Raw genomic sequence first — 19,130 nt, forward strand, 5'->3', positions numbered from 1 at the left:
TCAGTAATTTCAAACAACGAATCACTATATTGAAAAAAAAAATGAAAACAAATTTCATGCACAATAGATGTTTATGTAAAGATAAAATAGGCTTAAAAAATTAGGATAGAAGAGGTTGTATTAAAATTGAAGTATGCATGGATTTATATTACCCTCCTAATTTTTTATTTTTTGGAATAAATGCATGGATTTTTTTACAGTACAGCTTGGGGATCAATCAAATGCTACAGTAACAGTAACACTATTTCTAGCTTCCAGAACACATGCTACAAATTTGCACAAAGTTTGTCGTTAGTTTGTCATGAGAGAGAGAGAGAGATACTTTGTCCTGAAAATCTCAACAGTACTCTAAGAAATAATAAGGATGTTTAAAGTGACAGACAATACAGTATATATTGATTCAGATATGCAAGGTCGGAAAGTAGTGTTCAACAGAAGTACTAAACATGTGTGATAAGTCTTCTTAACCGTGGGATCTGGGAGAGAATACATTTTAAAATTCTCAGTATTCAAGGGAGCCTATTGATGGAAGTCCAGAAACAATTTCATGGGAATCAGCACCAGTGCTATTCAGCCTCTGTCCTGAACTTGGACCAAGGGATTCCACGGCTTGTTCTCCCATTTTCTGGATATCTTCAGGTGAAAGTATTTTGATGTACCAAACATTATTCACAAATGATCTACAAAAGGGTATGCACCAAATCCACACACCAGAAGGATGAAAAACAAATGTCAGCAAAACATGAACAAGTGAAGTCAAAACAATCATAACATGTTTTGAGATAGAACATCAAAATTTAGATCACAAGTTGCAGTTGAACTTACTCCCACGGATCGTCTCCAAGGAGAAGAACATCGTTCTCCCTGTCGACGAATACAAGCTGCCAGCCTGATCTAAGAGGGTCTTCTAATTTCCCCTCAATACCAAACATCTGTGCCAACTCCTCCCTCAGCTCATGATAACTGCTGAACCGGGAGATGTCAAGAGACCGCCCTACCGACCCTGATTTGTAAACCTGTTGAAAAGACAACAAACAACAATGTTTAAGAAAAACAAGGGCTTTCATTTTGCAAAAAGATACATTTATCATTCCAACCTTGACAAATGTTCGTGTCTGGTTTTGAGGGTCAACTTGCCCTGCACTTCGCAACAACTCTGATGAATCTTGGACGCAAGGATATAGAGGAGCTTGGAATCCAGACTCCCCTAATGGTATTGCTGATGCATCGGTATCAGCTGATGCGGTGGTATAACGAGGGACAGTGGTAGGGAGCAGAAGGCCAGATGAATCGATGTTGACACCAAATAGAATAGGATTTTGGGTGTCAGAGTTACAGTGTGGTGACACCATTGTGGTATCTTTTCCAGAATATTGCACATGGGGCATTGAGTTGCCAAAAGTGTTGACCTGCAAAGGTGTAAACTTTGGGGCCCATGATTGTTGGGGTAACTGTTGTTCAGTCAGCATTGACTGACCACTTCTGGATAGATTCAAGAGACTGCCACTCCCTTCGGGACAAAGTGAACTCAGCATATTTTGTCCTGGTGAAACGGTAGCAGGGAACTTCATGCTTGAATCTAAGAAATCTGGTTTTGAATATGATGGTGAAGGTAAACCAGAGTGTTGCCTTTGATGAAGCTGATCACTTTGAAGTAAAACCGTATCTTGATAAGTGTGCTGCTGCTGCTGCTGTGTTTGATCTTCGCGATTGTGTGATTTTTGAAGGAGATGCTGAGACAGGTTCTCTGCCAATACTTGGGCTTGTGGCTGTAGGATATTATTGGAAGATACCGATTGCTGAATTGCTTGTGGTTGCTGAAGCTGCAAGGAAGGATTGGGGTTTCCTGATTGTTGAACATAGTTGAAAGGCTGTTGAAAATTCATCATTTGTTGTCTCATCAAATCTCCACTCCCTATGTTCTGCAAACCAGATGCAAACATGGCTTGGTACTGCTGATTATGATCACTTCCTAGCAAAGTTGGGTCCATTCTCTGCTGCATCCATGGCAACAAACCAGACCCTTGAAAACTCAGGGAATTGAGACCTTGGTCTCCAGGTCCACCCCTCAGCCACATTAGCCCATTCGTCGCTTCATCTCTGCCATCTGTAACAATACCCTTTGTGAATAAAGGAGACAAAAAAAGTGCCCTCAAAACCACCATGGCCACTTGTTATAATGATGGGGTAGGAGACACCACAGCAGGTAAAATGAAAATGAAAACAAGGCAAACTACATCCCTATTTTTTTGGACATGAAAAATGGATCACCAACGAACAATAAAACCTTGTGTAGTAAACTAGATTTACATTTATAATCAATTACTGGCAAACATAATTTGAGCTTAATATCCAATTTTAATAATTTTATTAAAAATAAATGTCATGGCTAAGGATCCTGGTTAAAGAGCTTTAAATATACCTTACTAAATGCTTTCAATTACTTAAAAAAACATTACTGTGTTTTCAATAATAACAAATACATTCTTTTCCAATAAAACCTGTCTTGCTTTTGTTTCCTGAATCATTTCCCTTATGTTAGCATTATCCTACAATAAAAGTGATATTTAAAAAGTAGTGGGAAAGGGATATTTAAACATAGCATTAGTGTTATCATAAGGTTTATTCTATGATGTACTTCACATATAAAAGGAAAATTCAAAGTGAAAAATGGTATTGAGGCAGACATGTACCATGAAAAGAAGAGGTGCCAGGATGCCATGGACGTTTCAATCTAAGAGGAAACAGTGATGGATACATTGGAAATGTTGTTAAAGGCTCAATTTCCCACAATGATACTCGTGGCTGTCTCTCTCCTGCAGTTGATTCATCCCAGCCAACCTACTCATAAAAGATAAAACCATCGACCGGTTAAAACCTTGTCACAATCTTTCTGGACAGCAGTCACATAGGAACAAAGTTTATTGCAACTACAAAATAATCATGAAGCTAGGAATGACAAAAATAACTCTTATACTATCTTAAAAATTTGGGATTGAACCTATCTTATCTGCATAAAACTGACTTGTAAAATGAGAAATGACCAAGCATTATAAGCTCTATTTAAATCATATTTCCAGAATGTGGGACTAAAAACCATCACCATGAAAGTGCAATTAAGGCTACCCCAACGTTGACACACTATGAAAGTTTACCCTCTTAATGGTCCTGCATTTATAATAGCAAAGGGCCATTTTCATATAAACGTTATTCAATCATATGCATTACACTGAAGATTTTACCTTAACAGACCGCCAATGAGAATTCGGCCAACGAACAGGATCCAAGTCACTTATGCCAGTTATAGTACCCATGTACCTACAAAAAGATTGTGGCTTGTGCATAAGTAAAGGAAAAGCATGGGCAAAATGTACAATACCCTACCATAGAATAGCACTTAGCAGTTGGCTTCCACTCCATCAGATTGCAGCTGCTAACTCTTTTCTCTTAAACCCAAAATTTAAACGCATTTAAAAAACATGCAACTGGTAAATCTATTTTATAACCATAGATCCATTTAGCAATAAACTATCCACCTTATACATTACAGATGCAGATGCCACATCAACCTTGTCATAGCTATGCTATTTTAAAAGACAGCTTCTGCTACAGATGTTTATAACTATGATTACTCCTTCAAATACAATTATCTGATCTAAGAAACCGAATAAATATGTGAACAATTTATAGAGTAAAAAAAAAAATCAAAATATCATACCCTGAAGAAAAAAATTGATGGTTAAAATTACCTGCGTACACTTGATTCTTCAGTCTCGAAAAGCATCCTAAAACGCATACCAACAGACACTCGTGTGTGGTACACAGCTTTGATATATTTTGAAAGTGGTATGACAAACTCAGATGGACTAGCCCTGTTCATGGAAGTGTCAACACGCATTATATTTCTAATAAATATCAGATTCAAAGACAGATACATAGATAATAAATACAACCTTGGGTTATAGAACACTGTAAAGCAGCTATTAGTTGCTGCAGCATGAGCAGCAGCTGCAAGAAGCCCAATGTGCATACTATCACTGGATAGAACTGAGGATGGCATGACAGTTTGCGGTCGATTGGCTCTCCGTATTCCCAAAAGAAGCTGATTCTTTTCGTTCCTAACAAATTGTAAAAAATAAAAAAGCAGTTTGCAGAATCTAAGGGTGAGAAAAAGTAAAACAAGATAAAATGAAATAAATACCATATAAAAAGCACAGAATCCCCAGCCACTAGTCTTTTGGCACTAACAAATACACTCCAGCCAGTTGTAAGAAGGTGTCGTTTTGGCTGTCCTGAAATGATAAGCAAAAAACAAAATATCACATTGTGCAGAAAATACAACTACATTAACGATGTTTTGTCAAATGTAAGTGTTTGAATTTAGCTTATTTATGTATTCAAAGCAGCTTACACTCATGTCTGAAGAGAGATTTATGTAAAATAACGGTTTTTTTCCCAGAAATAATAAAAAGTGCAATAATAAGTATGGTTAACAATGATCCTAGCAAACAAGCTCTAACTTAATAAAAATTCACTATAGCGAATTTTTCTGGGTCCAAAGCTGGTGGTTTTTCCATTAAAACAGAAACATCAAACATTAAGGAGTCCGTAGTTATTCATCAAATAGGTTTGTCTATATTTTGGAAACAGAAAATCACAAGCTACAAAATATTGTAAAAGGACTGATAGAAATATGTTAGCCTAACAAAGTACAAAACAAGAGGTTTAGTGGAAGACTGAAGACCTCAATTTTGGAACTTCCTTTGAGTATAATGTAGCTGACTTTCCATGTCTGTAATACAGCTAGCTTTGCAAGCTAAATTAAATTTTATGCAATTAAACTAATTGTACAATACAGATTTCCTAGCATAAATGTGTTCGTCAAAGCAAATGTTTGCTAAGTTGTTCTATTTGTGTAACCTAAAATCTTGCAGGACATTATGCAAAAGATAATACAGATTTCAACAAACATAATCAATTTTTTATCCTCGCAATCAAAATTCAAGGATTATTAGCCAATGCAATTACTTAAGATTAGCCAAGGGGTAAATCAAGAAACTTAAAATTGGTGTGTTTTATAATAATGGTAAAGCTTTTTACTCCATAAAGATTTGAATGAGTCCCATTATTTATTACTGAAAAATAGACTTTCCTAAAAGATCCAGTATATTTCCTATGGTATATAATTCAGATTCAACAACTCAGAAGTTGTTTACACTTTCTTAAGTTAAGTAGTGATACTGAACAGCCACAAGAGACTGCAATTTCTTATCCATGCTCAGATCACTTAATTTGGGGTATCTTTCATATTCCTCAAGGGAGTTACACGAGACCTCAGACTTTTGCACCACCTATTCGAGACAGTTCAACTGATATTTGATATCATTGACAATAACTATTATTGGCGATAGTCAGGATTTTACGATAACACTAATTATTTGCAAGTTGATATCTTGACACTAAATAATTTTGAAGCTAATGAATTTGCTATACATTACTAGAAACAAAAAAGAGTAGAAAAAATTGCTAACAAGTGGTAAGCTCTACATATATAATGCATGTAAGGAGATATCATAGATCTTCAAGTCAACTAAGATGAGAAAGACACTGGTAACCACTAAGGTACTTTAATTAGTTGACTCAAGATTCTGGCAAAGGTCTCACTCTAAATTCAAAATTATTTATCTGGAACGACAGAGATCAAGGCAGTAAAAAAAACCTACCTAGGGGATTGAGACAGGGAAGTTGTCAACTGACCACTTAACAAATCACATCACTATTGATTACATTTCCATTAAAATACATGCGTTGCAAGTCATAACTAAAGTAAGGTGACACCTCATAAGAAAAAATACTAAGTTTTTGCCAACATAACAGAGCCCATCCACTGAATCAACGCTCCCACATTAAAAAAGACATTGTACAACACTCAAATGACCGGCAGCAACCTGGCCAAAGACACAGCCACACACCCTCATGTTGTTCATCACCTGCTCCACTGCAAAGTTGACTGCTTTTCAATTAAGAAACTAAATACTGTCTCAGTCAAGTACTAGCATAGAAGCATCAACAAATTGACCATCAAGACACTCAACCAGAAGTGCCTCCAAACCAAATCAAATCTCAAAATCACGCATCTAAAGTCCACAATTGAATCTGAGTTTTAGGCAAAAGGTCTGGAATGATTTGGAGAAGCCATCCTTGGATTGGGTTCTTTATACTGTGAGAGGGTTTCATGTTTCAGAAATGAACCAATAACCCAGCATGATAACATTGTCAGATCCTACTGATTTCACAGTCCAGCACATCAATCTTGTGCAATCTCACAAAAATGAGCACGAGTGTGTTAAGCGTTGAAGTAGAGAGCAGAAATCATCACAATGGATGGATAATTTTAACTTCCTTGATTGATGTCAGAGATGGTCAGCGCAGTTTTTGTAAGCAGTGCACCAAAGATTTGATAATTAATACCAAGAAAGCACTTTTCCAATCGATATAATTGATGAATGGTATGTTTCTGTTGGAACAAAAGCTATTATAATATATAAAAGTTAAAGCTTGGACTATAGAACAGTGATGGTTATGAAGCTGCCACGTCAGCTTCTCTGTCTTACTTTTAAGCCACATCAGGAAAATTTAAGTATTCATATACTTAGCTTCTCTTTGCTATCTTTTTAACTCCTCTTACCATTGTTATCAGACAAAGTGAAATAATCTTTGGACAGAGTTAATTCTACCAATCCAACACTATTAATTTCATATCGCACTCTAACTTTATTCTTACAAATGTCTATTCCATAGTCCTTAGAAATTTAGAATCACACAACTCACACTGCAAATCCTACAATTCGATACCATTATCATATCACAAGATGAATCTAAAATTATTTTGCATTTAACAATGCATGAATGAATTTGTGCAATTTTGAACCATCAATATGAATCATAAGATTTAATGAGTCTTAAAAGTTAAAATTGCTAAATGAAAGGAATATATCACTTGTTAAATTAGCCATTCTATTGCTTCATTTCCATTCTCTTGAAATAAAGACTTCACAATATCAAATATAGCTAATAATTTCGCTTTACAATACTTAAGGTTAAGTTGTTTTATCCATTACTAATCTAAAATTATTACATTGAACACAATATTGTCTTTACATACAGTTATGGTTAAGATTCAAAGTCACTTGACATAAATATTTGTAGGCTTAAATATGCTTTCAACCCCTACACGATAAGTGAGTTTTTATTTTGGCCCCCTACAGAAGAGATTTATTTGGTTTTGGTCCCTCTAAAATTGAAAATTTGTCACTATTAATCCCTAGTATAATGACACTGATTAACAACTTATGTGTTGGACAAATAATTAAAAGGACATTTAAAGTGAAAATGATTAACATTTTAATATAATGTTAGCAGGTGTCACCTCAAAAAACTCTGAAGATTCATAAAACGAATATTATCTATCTAACTTAAAATGAATATTAGGGACTAAAAAGAGTGATTTGAAATTTTCTAGGTATGAAAATCAAAGAAAAATGTTTTAAAAGCTAAAATAAAAATCTCTACTCATTTGAAATGAGTAGAAAATTATTTGAAATTTTCTAGGGATGAAAATCAAAGAAAAATGTTTTAAAAGCTAAAATAAAAATCTCTACTCATTTCATAAGAAATGAGTAGAAAATTATTTGAAATTTTCTAGGGATGAAAATAAAGAAAAATGTTTTAAAAGCTAAAATAAAAATCTCCACTCATTTCATAAGAAATAAAAAGGGTGGGTGACTTCAAATATCAGAGAAATGAGAAATAGAAAAAATTATATAGGGATCAAAAAATAAAACACACCAACTTTTAAAGTGACTAAAAACATATTTAACCCATTTTTTTATTGTATATGAATCTTAAAACAAAATTATCTTAGTGAATCACGATTTGAATCTCTATGATTAGGTTACCTTGGTCCTCTCAACTACTTAATTGACCATCCTACATTTTTTTTTCCGATTACTCTTCTTACTGAGTGTCTACTAATACAAGATTTAAAAATATTTCAACTACTAATACAAGATTCAACTAATACAAACATTAAATTTATAGAAACCAAAAATCCATGATAAGTTGAAAAAAAAATACTAATACTCAATAATTTAACATTTAGCAACTGGAAAATCGTAGTAATGATAGAATTTTTATAACAATTTGATAAATATATACCTTTTTTTTTTATTTGCAATATGTTACTTGGTGTCTTCATTCCAAACCCAACACCTTTAACGCAAATATTATTTCTATGTTTATAATGTCATACATGTCATACTCAAGCATAATAATGTAGGAAAAAGCTCAAGAAGCTCTTGATCAGGTAAAATCATATTACTTTTTTCGTGCAAACATAATAATAATACATTTGCAGCATCAATTATGATTGTGTTTATACCAAATTTGCTAATTTGTTTTATACTTCACTTAAAAAAAGTTAGTGACTGACCTTTAACACATGTAATATGAACAATTTAAAGGGACCTGTTCATACTTCTAATTCACACCAATTCGTCAAATTTACAGTGAGATCTTCTCACGTGAGAGCATTCTCTGGCTAATTAATGAGTTGCTGCATCAGTTTTTCAGTTATCAGGGTTTCTTTTGAAGGGATCAAGGTAAAGTCCCAAAAACAAGAAAAAAGTTAATTTTCCACTCAACATGTCTAGTTGACTACAGTCCATCGCCAGGATCCCCAATTGTTTGGAAACATTATTATTAGATAGTCAGATATTTCTTGAACAATAAATTTTAGTTTCAAAGTTCCTATTGTGATGTATTATAAGCAGCTTATAAGTGAGTCAAAACATGACTAAAGCATCAGTCTTACTTAGGTTACTACAAGTATGAAAAAGGATTCTTCAAAAGCTTGAAAAATAATGAGAACATTTATCTACCAATTCTCATAGCATTTAAGGGGGAAAACTATTAAGAAGTTAGACTAGATTTTCCAGGGTTAGTAAACTACTAAATAGTTCATCCTTCGTCTTAAATGATCCCCTTTGAAAGCATCTCAATCATTAAAAAATATAAATATTAGTTTGGAACTGTATTTCCGTAGGGAAAAACGTTAGAATAATTAGATTCATTATGTGTTCAGGCGAGAGATTCAGTATGTAAGGACAGCAGAGAATAAAAGTTATTAATGCTTCCTTGATTTTCTACATTCACGAAGGTTTTAATACAGACGTCTAGAGTGACAGATAATAAGATAAAGAAGGGGCAATAACGAGGGAACATAAGGAGGCAGGGCAAATAACTATCACACAACAATATCTAGTTACACTAATGCAGTAATGCAATAAATACATTTCATTCTCATTAACTACTACTTTAGCATACAAAAAAGGTTTCAGTATTTGTACAGTGATGGTCTTTTTTGGTAATGCAAAGTGCTAAACCACGGTCCACATATGGTGAATGTATAAAATAGTGGATCATTAGGAAGGATAGAACAGACAATCTTATCATAATCATCTTCAACTTAGTAGAACTCGTCCTATAAAATGCAAAGATAATAAGAATTGAAACAACAAAGAAATAAACCCTTACCTCGAAAAATATGTCGGAACTTCCACTCAACATCATGGAGATCCCTAGCAATTAGTTCTTGAGCAGGTGGTTGCTGTGAGAAATCCTGTACAGCGGAGAAAGAAGAGAAATATATATATGTCTAACCAGAATTGAAACACAAAGGGAAAATATGAACACAACCAGTGGAGGGAAAACTTTCTCAGCTGCACGACGAGGAACAGAGAACCCTCCATGCGTGCTGGTGTCACTTGCCGTTAATGTCTTGCAAAAATAATTTGAAGGCTGCTTACTTGGAATGCCCAACTCCATGGGAAGAAACGTATCCTTCTGCTCTTGCTACACATACGATTGAAGACACATTTTTTCAATTCCATGTACAAGAAATATTTCTACCACCAATACACCAAAGCTTCAAAAGAGCAACAAAATACCGGAGTCAATGGCTGCAGCGTCATTTGAGCATACACTTCATCTGTTTCAACATCTGCCTGAAAATCAAGACACCCTCTAGTTGACTGAGTCTACTCTAGTGGGAGGTAGAAGTAACTCAACTATCATAGCAAGCAACACGGAAGGTATAATACCCACATGCATTGTAACATTGTGAAGTTGGCAAATCAACTGGGGTGGCAAACTGGGATAATTGGGTATGTGACCATCCACTTCTCGGTTAGTTGTGGCAGCAACCTAAAACCATTGTTTAGAACATGCTCAGTCCAATCTCCATTCATCAAAATCCACTACAACTGGATTGAATTGCTTCCAATCTCAAAATTGGAAGAAAGCTGTGCAATCCTCATAGCCAGTAAAGTAGACAAAATTGAAACAACCAGGAGTAGAGTAGGGACTAGAGTAAAAAAGCACCTGCTCGCTATGACCTTGAGGGAAATAGACCACACGAGTTCCTGCAGTTGGTAGGGACACCAAGGGACCCGCGCATGCATGCCATAGCTCTGAATTCAAACACTTCTTTTCCCCTCCTATCATCATACCACATCAAATTATCTCCAAAAATCATCGAAAATCAAAAGAAAAAAAAAAAGGAAAGAACACTCAGAACTCACAAGGCAACGTTGAAGCAAATACGAAAGGGTTTTTGAAAGGGACACCTATTAAGACTAACTCTAAATACCAATACTAATCATTTACATTTGAGGTTCACCCTAACCAAGAGCACAGAATAGGGAGCTAAATAATTTATTCTTCCCAAAAGAAAAGTGAAAAGAGAGAAAATTGAGTGAATGGATACCTTCATGTCCCTGCTGACCCAACCCTGATGTTGAAAGCTTCATATCAAGCTTTCCCTTTTTTCCTCCTTTTGAAGACACAGTATTCAGCAATCACAGAAACACATGGAACCCTAGCTCAGAGCCTCCCTCCTCAATTTCCCCAAACCCATTATTATTATAATTATCATTATTGCACTCCCCCATGTTCCCCTCCCACTTGCCAATGCACTCCATGTCCACAAAAAACCCAACTTCCCAAAAATCAAACACACCCCCCAACCCCTTCAAAGGGATCCATTAAGCTCCACATGCTCACAAACCCCAGCCAACCAAAGCAAAGAAGAAAAAAACCCAGAAAAGGAAAACATCAAGCAAACCCAGCAACCACGACCCAATTGGAACCGCACAACAACACCGAGCGTGGCATGTTCTCCGAGATCGCCATGAACGAAACTGAACAAGAAGAAAGCAAAAATGAACAAGAAATATCAAAAGATGAAGAAGGAAGGAGCCACAACACAAGTGAGTGTATGAGGAAGTAAAGGCCCTCTTTTGTGGCCTATCGCTTTCGGATTGAGACCCGAGTGAGGATTTTTGGGTTTGAAACGCACAGTGAGCAGAGAGAGAAGAGAGAGAGAGAAAGAGAGAGGGAGAGCGTAAAGGAAGGGTCTTTGCCATATATAAGGGGGTCCCGACCAAGCTGGACATGGGTGCAGAGGAGAGAGAAAGTGAGAGGAGAGAGAAGATGTTCGACAAAGAGAATCAGAACCGTTGGATGATCCGTACATTTGAATCGTGACCGTTGGTTGAGACCTGATGTGACTGCAGCATGTGCCACCATCCTTCAGTGGTCGTTGTCAGAGTACGGAGTTTTGAGAAGGAAAATATATTGCCATAAATAATAATAGTGATAATAAACTGTTTTTTAAACAATAGAAATAAAAATATCTATTAAATGAAAGTGAGGTTTGTGTGATCTGTGTGTGTGTGAGAGAGATACAGAGAGAGAAAGCGTGCTACCCAAATGGATGGGCAGAGAAGAAAGAAAAAAAATTTGTGTGTGTTTGTGTGTGAGAGAGAGAGAGAGAGGCGTAATAAGTAGCATGAAAAAAGTTAAAAGCAAAGAGATTGTCATTGATGGTTGTGTATTCCTACTACCACCTTTTTTTCTCTCTCCAATTTTCATCCAAATCAGATACCAATGAATCATCATCGTCATAAGTAGTATTAAATGTTTCTGGTCTTAAATTTTGGTTAAAGTGTTGAGAATGGAGATATTATTATGGAGTGTGAAAGAGAAAGAGAGAGAGGAAATTGTGACAATTATTAAATATTAATTATTGACTTGTGTGTCAGTGTGAGTCAGTGTCTGAATGTGGTAAATGGTTTTTTGAGTTGAGTTCTCTCTAAATTGACTGTGGGATATTTTTTAAGATATTCAATTAGATATTGTAACTGTGTGGAAAATTGGGAGGTCCAATTTTCTCTGTTTCTGCTACAAACAGTTCAAATGAAACAGAGATTTGTAAGATATTTTGTGGATTTTACTTAGATAAGATGCACTTGTTCATTTGATGTATGAGATATTACTGGAATGAAGCAAAAACCAGAAAGGTTTAAGAGGATACTTGGTTCGAAAGAATGGGTGAAAATAATAAAAGCTTATAATTTTAAAAGCAATTCAAGTCAAACACACTTGTATTCGGTTGAATGAAGAAAGTTTCGTCCATGTAAAAAGAAAAACAAAATCATTGTAAGCAAAAGATTCTAGTACGATGAATAACAGGGTGATGAAGAATAAAATATATTATATTTGTATCATATTGATTTGTATCCTTAAAATGAGCATTTTAGTTCCATTAGTTAATGGCAAACTTAATGATGTTACTAGCAATTATAAAAGTGACCACGACAATAATAAATAATCAATTTGAAAATATATTTTAAATATAATAAAGCATTAATAGATATTCATCAAAAGAATGTAGAATAAAGTAATTATAAAAATGAAGGGTCGATTTGAAAGAGATAATCTCATCTCCATATTTTTTGGTGTTGTAATTTTGTTTGGAAAAATTGTATTAGATGGTTTGCAATTTTTAATTTTTAATTTTTTTTAAAAAAATTATGCAGAGAAACATTTGTAGTTTTGTCAACAATAACTTGTACAAAAAATGTTTGCAATTTTGTCTATAAAAAATTACACAAGAATTAAGAATGGTTTGCAATTTTGTGGATAGAATATTAAGGTTTGCAATTTTTTCTATGAAAATCGCATGTTCAGTAATAATATTTATGTTGAATGTATGTTTTGAGATGTCAACCCATGTTTAATTTCTTATGTGTTTTTATTTATATTTCTACTCTTATTTGTATATGTGTTTCTGTCTAAAGATATTATTTTCCTATTGCAAACTTTCCAAATGTGGTATCAAAATGGTATTAGAGTTAAGGTTCTTATCCACGAAGGAAGATGAACAATTTGACATGTGAATCAAAATAACATTGCGTGTTACATCTTTGGAGAAAGGTTAGTCTTGTTGATTCTTTTTGTGGAATGACTTTGTTGATACATATGTGGTTGGATTTGACTTGATCGATGTGACCTTGAGTATTAGTACGTTGTCAGTAACCAATGATGTGTAAGTTGTTAACCACAAATATAATGTACAAGGCGGAGGGTTGATGAGGAAAAAATTGTGATTGTCAATAAATTTGTATATATATGTTAGTTGTTTAATGAATGTTCACAAAAGTTTCGTATCAATTAACATAAAGAAAGAAATAGAAGAAAGTTATTATAAAAATGAAAAGTTGATTTCAGAAAAATAGTTACACTTCAACGAGTCTTTTAGATTTATGAAAAACTTAAATAGCTGTTTGTTATTGTAGATTTGTAATTTTGTTCAAAAAAATTTATACTAGAAACAATTTCCTTCATAATTGTCCATAGAAAATGTATAAAGATTTGTATTTTTAACAAAAAGATTTACATGCTAAGTAATAATATTTATGTTGAATATTTATAGACGTAAAGAGCTGAACCAAGTGTATTTAAATATTTTCTAAAGATTTGAACTCTATAGTGTATGTTGAATTTAATAAACTCTTTTTTATACAAAATTCAGTCTTTAATTAAGTATTTAAAAATATTTTCAAATGATTTAAATCACATTTCAAGATTCAATATTATAATTAGTATTTTATTCGGTATATTATATTTCAAACGTAAAATTAAAGTTCTTTAAACTTAAATATAAATCACAATCATAGTGGATAAAGAATTGTAAAAAAATAATTATGTATATTCAATATGACAAATTTCAGTTATTTATTCTAATAGTTTATTTGAAAACTATATATTTCTCACGAAATCGAGATAAAATTTCGTCTCCTGTTGACATTACATACTATAATAGAGTAAACAATAATATACAGTAACAACAATACTTGTCAAATAATATTGTGTACTAAATCATATCAATCTTAAATTTAATATTGAAATAAATCTTAATACCCATTTTATATAATGATAATACAATTATCACACATAATCATTACATAGATCACGTATTAACTTTTATAAATACTTTAATTTATATAATAATATGGATCGGTTCATCCGCATTAGGTCTGTAAAATTGTGATCCACTCCACATTTTTATGACATATAAACCTGTGCGGACTGACATGCATATATACTACATCATGAATTTTAAAAAATTTATACTACGTCATACATTTAATTATGATCCATTTTAACACTTTTCATTAATATTTTAAATGTTCATTCCTTTACTTACAAACAAGGGTAATTTTTATTACAAAACGCGTATATATATATATATATATATATATATATATATATATATATATATATATATATATATATATATATATATATAATGGTCTAGTGTGATTTAATAAAAGCATTAAAAGAATATTAATGTAAAGGGCACAAAAAGTTTATATGTAATTGATTCAAATAGGTTCACTTTACATAAATCAATATGCAACAACAACTGGTATGTACCTTTGAAAGATTATTGTTGATAGCTAAATATATTATGCCTTGTACAACTATTTTTATTAGAGTTGACAGGTATAAAATATTGACATCTATGACACTTAATCTTTTATAGTGTTTTTCTTTTTTTACGCTAAAAATTTCATATTTATTAGAAATAAAATGAATTTAGTTTAAATTTTATTATTCAAAATATATCAAAATCATTCAAAATTTATTGTATTTAGAGATACTAAGTAAGTATTTGTGAATAAAATATAGATAGATATCATAAAAGATACCCGTAAATAATAAGTAATAGATAATTTAATATTTATTTATAAACTAATCAAGTGCGTGTATCAATATTATATGTATTTGTAAAAGATGAAAATTGAAATTTAATTTATATTTTAGTAGGTTAAATTTAATTTAAAGTAAAATTTTATTTATATTTTATTAGGTTAAATTTAATTAAAATTAAAATTTAATTTACATTATATTTTATATATTTTTGAATTTCATTTAGATTTCATTTTAAAAATTTATAAATTATTATTTTTTAAATATATGCGGGTGTCCATGGATACTCGCAGGTTTAAAAAAATTTATGGATATTTTTTAAAGGAATATCTGGCGTGTGACGAAATGGATAACAGGTAAACTCTTTTGTTGCAGGTCAAGTAGCAGGTAAGCACTATCCATGTTCGACCCAACTTGTTTCATCTTTAATATTAGCTAAATTTTATTATTTATTAGATCTATAGTATTACCTACAATCGAGACACTATGAGACCATTTATTAGTGTCTAGTCCAATATGATAAAAAGTTTAATGGTTGGTTACAATCTCATGGTCATATACTCATGGAAAACATTAATCTATTAAAACATAATATTTTTAATGCTCTCGTCATGTGAATCCCAAAATTTTAAAATTTATGCTCAATGATTTTGCATTTATGAATGAGTAAAAAAAAAAAACTCTTGATTTTCGTAACTTATCTATACAATTTATGAATGACGATTGTGTGAAAGTTCTCCCCTTCCCAAATTACCATTATGTTGGGTATGAATATGGGTGAGCCTAATCTATTTAAAGAAAATAGACCTAAGTTTTCGTAACCTTCTTTAATTGTTTTTAGCTTATTCGAAGGCCGTGTTATGAATGTGAGGAGTAAAAATGATAATGAGAAGTCATCATTGTTGCCTGCAATCTTGGTCATTTCCTTTTTCATGCCAAAAATAAGGACTTTGATTGGTCTTAAAAGAGTTATGTGTGATTCAAAAGTCATCAAATTAATTTAATGGGTTAGGAATATAACAAAAACTTTTTAGAATCCCTTCGATCTTAATTTGAGAACCATTGATGAAAATTTTGAATTTGAATCCACATTCATTTAAGCTTTAATGAGGTTAGTGTTTAACTAATATTTGGCACACAACATGGATCACAAATAGAGGATTCATGCGGTGCTTGTTTAATACTATAAAAGGGAGTGGTTTGGTAGGGTCATTTTTATTATACCAAAATATTATTTTATTCTGTCGGTTCAATATGACAAAAAAAAAAAACTTGCATTAATTTAGAATCTCAAAATAGTTATAGACATTATTGACTCCAACAAATTGATTTTACTCCTATTAAATTATAATAAAAAATTGAGTCCCCTCTGGTGTATCATTTTTGTATGATTTTAAATTTATAGTTTTTTGTTATTTTAAGGATAAATAGTAGTTCCGAATAATACATATTGATGTATTTTAATTTTAATATAATAAAAAAATTATATTCTTAATTCAATAATTTTATTTTTGTTAGTCTTGCTTAAATTATATAAATAACTTATATAAGTATATGTTTGGTATTTAATAATGATTATATATATTGTTTTTATAAAATTAAAATCTTTAGTAGTTGTTATTAATTTTTGGAGTTAAATATGTTTTTGGTGTCTTAACTTTTAGTGAAAATTGATATTAGTCTATAAACTTTAAAAATGTGTCTTAACTTATAAAATTATAGTTTTTGTTATTTTTGATATTAGTTTATAAACTTTAAAAATGCATCAATTTAGTTTTTTTAACCTAATTTTGTTAATTTTATTGAGTTTATTTGACGTTTCAAATAGTTTTTCAATTAATATTAAAATAGAAATGTGTCAAACAGGATAAAAAACTCAAATATTAGCATGAAATGCGTTTGGAATGTCAAATAAACTTAATAAAATATTATTAAAATGACTAAATTCATCATTTATAAATATTGATAAGTAAATTGATTCAAAATTTTGTACTTGAAAATTTCATTTTTTACTGAAAGTTAAGAATGAGAAACATATTTCATTTTTTTCTAATAAACACACATGATAATTGTTAAAGATTAAAACCATGTTCGATTGTTAAAATATTTTTTTTCTTTTTATATTAAAAATAAAATATGTTAATATTATTATTGTATTAAACTGATTATTTATTGAAAATTTCATTATGATTAGATTCTCTAGTTTCTTTAACAATTTTAGCTCACACTAACTACGAATCAAATTAATATAAGTACTAATTGATATAATCAATGGTTAATGTGATAATTTTTGTTAAAAAATAAAATAAATTATAATTTTTTTTCTTTATTGTATATAAAATTTAAAATATCTAAAATTATAGACTGGTTATTCATGTACATAATTAAAGGTAAATATTTAATTTATTAAACTTATACTTTAAATTAGTTTTTTAAGCTTTGTAAAATTATGAACCGAATGATTGTTTCTGGTAGTCAGGAGTTTAAATTAAAAATTAGGATTTATGCCTGAGGTTAATTTTTGGAAAAGTAAAATGTAAATAATCTAAAAGAAATAAGTATGATGTTTTAATTTGTGTAAAATAAATTGGATGTATTTGTGTATTCTACGTACCCTTTCTCAACAAAACAACTAAGAAAACACTTACAATCACCTCTTCCTTTTTATTTTCAAATTTAATCTTATCTTTAACTTTCAAAATATTATATATATATATATATATATATATATATATATATATATATATATATATATTCATATATTGTGATATGACAAACTTCAAATGCTTATTAATGTCACTAATAGGATAAGTACCGATACTTTTTATACCCGTATATTATCGAAGTGGGTATAAATATCATAATATTTATACCTGTATCCGTTATATTTTAATTTAAATTAAAAAAATGAAAAATTTTATTAAAATATTAGTTTTGAATGAATTACTTTTTATCAATGATTTTAATTTTTTTTTTATAAACTGCCATTCAATCCTTTTAAATGAATTATTTAGATTTTGTTTGAAATTTATGAATGTTATAAATTGTATTTTATTTGAATTTATGGTTAAAATATATTATTAAAATTTTATTTTTTTTAAATACCTGTATGTAAACGTGGATTTATGGATATTAAAGAAAAATACGGGTATGCACATAAGCGATACTTGCACGAATGTGAAGACGGATACAAAATAAATATTTATTTTGTATGTAAGGTATGGGAAAATTACTATCCTATTCTACTCACTCCGCCTCATTGACCTTCTTGCTCACCGAATACAAATATATATATATATATATATATATATATATATATATATATATATATATATATATATATATATATGTTGGGTATTGGGCTCCCTTCCTATGTGGAGAAAAGTCTCAAAATTTGAGAAGCTCATGTCTCACTTAACCTATTGGAGAGGGGGCTGCAATATAAATAGAGAGGCAGAACAATAGAGTCAGAACACACTGAAAGCCCTAACACATAGAGGGAGAGGTAGAAGGAAAATTCTGTTCACGTTTTTCACAGAGTTGTCACAGTAGAATCGGCGTTGCGGATTCGTTCACCGTTGGATCTGGCTGAAATTTTTACAGCAGGTTCGGAACTCGTTGCTCTTCATTCTGACCGGATCTTTGATACGAGGTCTGAGTTGGGAGATATTAATTTCGCACTGCAGCAGTGATTTTTAGAGGTTTTCCTCTCTTGTTCTTCTCTATTTGAAAGCTTTGTTGCTTTGTTATTTGGTTGGGTATTGGCACTAATTTGTGCTATTGGTTGAGACTCTTTTGTACTCTTGTTGATCATAGTGAAGCTATTTCTTTGGTCTGGACGACTCGTGGTTTTTACCCTTGATTTGAGGGGTTTTCCACGTTAAAAATCTTGGTGCCTTTATTTGTGCTTTTGGTGATTTATTATTGCTTCTCGTTGATTATTACTCCTCATAGATTCTTGCAAGTTAGGGGAAATTATATCCGCTGCATTCTCTGGTATATTGTTTGTGTTATTG

At 31.4% G+C, this 19,130-nt stretch overlaps 1 protein-coding gene across 2 annotated transcripts; it reads right to left on the reverse strand.

Annotated features, from left to right (window-relative positions):
• Positions 1–216: 216 nt before the first annotated feature.
• LOC114193813 (auxin response factor 8-like) lies at positions 217–11,465 on the reverse strand. Of its 2 annotated transcripts, XM_028083755.1 has the most exons (14): positions 10,826–11,465; positions 10,441–10,556; positions 10,165–10,263; positions 10,008–10,064; positions 9,757–9,912; positions 9,595–9,679; positions 4,202–4,292; positions 3,954–4,118; positions 3,750–3,872; positions 3,243–3,318; positions 2,694–2,841; positions 1,098–2,107; positions 826–1,016; positions 217–680 (listed from the first exon to the last, which is right to left on the reverse strand). In XM_028083755.1, exons 1-14 carry the CDS (start codon positions 10,866–10,868, stop codon positions 503–505), a joined length of 2,538 nt encoding a protein of 845 aa, XP_027939556.1. In that variant the 5' UTR covers positions 10,869–11,465; the 3' UTR covers positions 217–502. The 2 variants fall into 2 exon arrangements, with proteins under 2 accessions (XP_027939556.1, XP_027939557.1); XM_028083756.1 differs by lacking the exon at positions 10,826–11,465 and having other exon boundaries at positions 10,161–10,263; positions 10,441–10,550.
• Positions 11,466–19,130: the final 7,665 nt, after the last annotated feature.

This window comes from Vigna unguiculata, chromosome 8 (assembly GCF_004118075.2).
Source record: "Vigna unguiculata cultivar IT97K-499-35 chromosome 8, ASM411807v1, whole genome shotgun sequence".
In the NCBI taxonomy this organism is placed as follows: domain Eukaryota; kingdom Viridiplantae; phylum Streptophyta; class Magnoliopsida; order Fabales; family Fabaceae; genus Vigna; species Vigna unguiculata.

Excerpts from the sequence above, each read along its gene's own strand:
- LOC114193813 (XM_028083755.1), bottom strand. The coding sequence starts at position 10,868 with ATGAAGCTTTCAACATCAGGGTTGGGTCAGCAGGGACATGAAG. Across the intron at positions 10,557-10,825 it reads GGGTCAGCAGGGACATGAAG|GAGGGGAAAAGAAGTGTTTG; the intron begins GTATCCATTCAC and ends GTATGATGATAG. Across the intron at positions 4,119-4,201 it reads GATTCTGTGCTTTTTATATG|GAACGAAAAGAATCAGCTTC; the intron begins GTATTTATTTCA and ends ACAATTTGTTAG.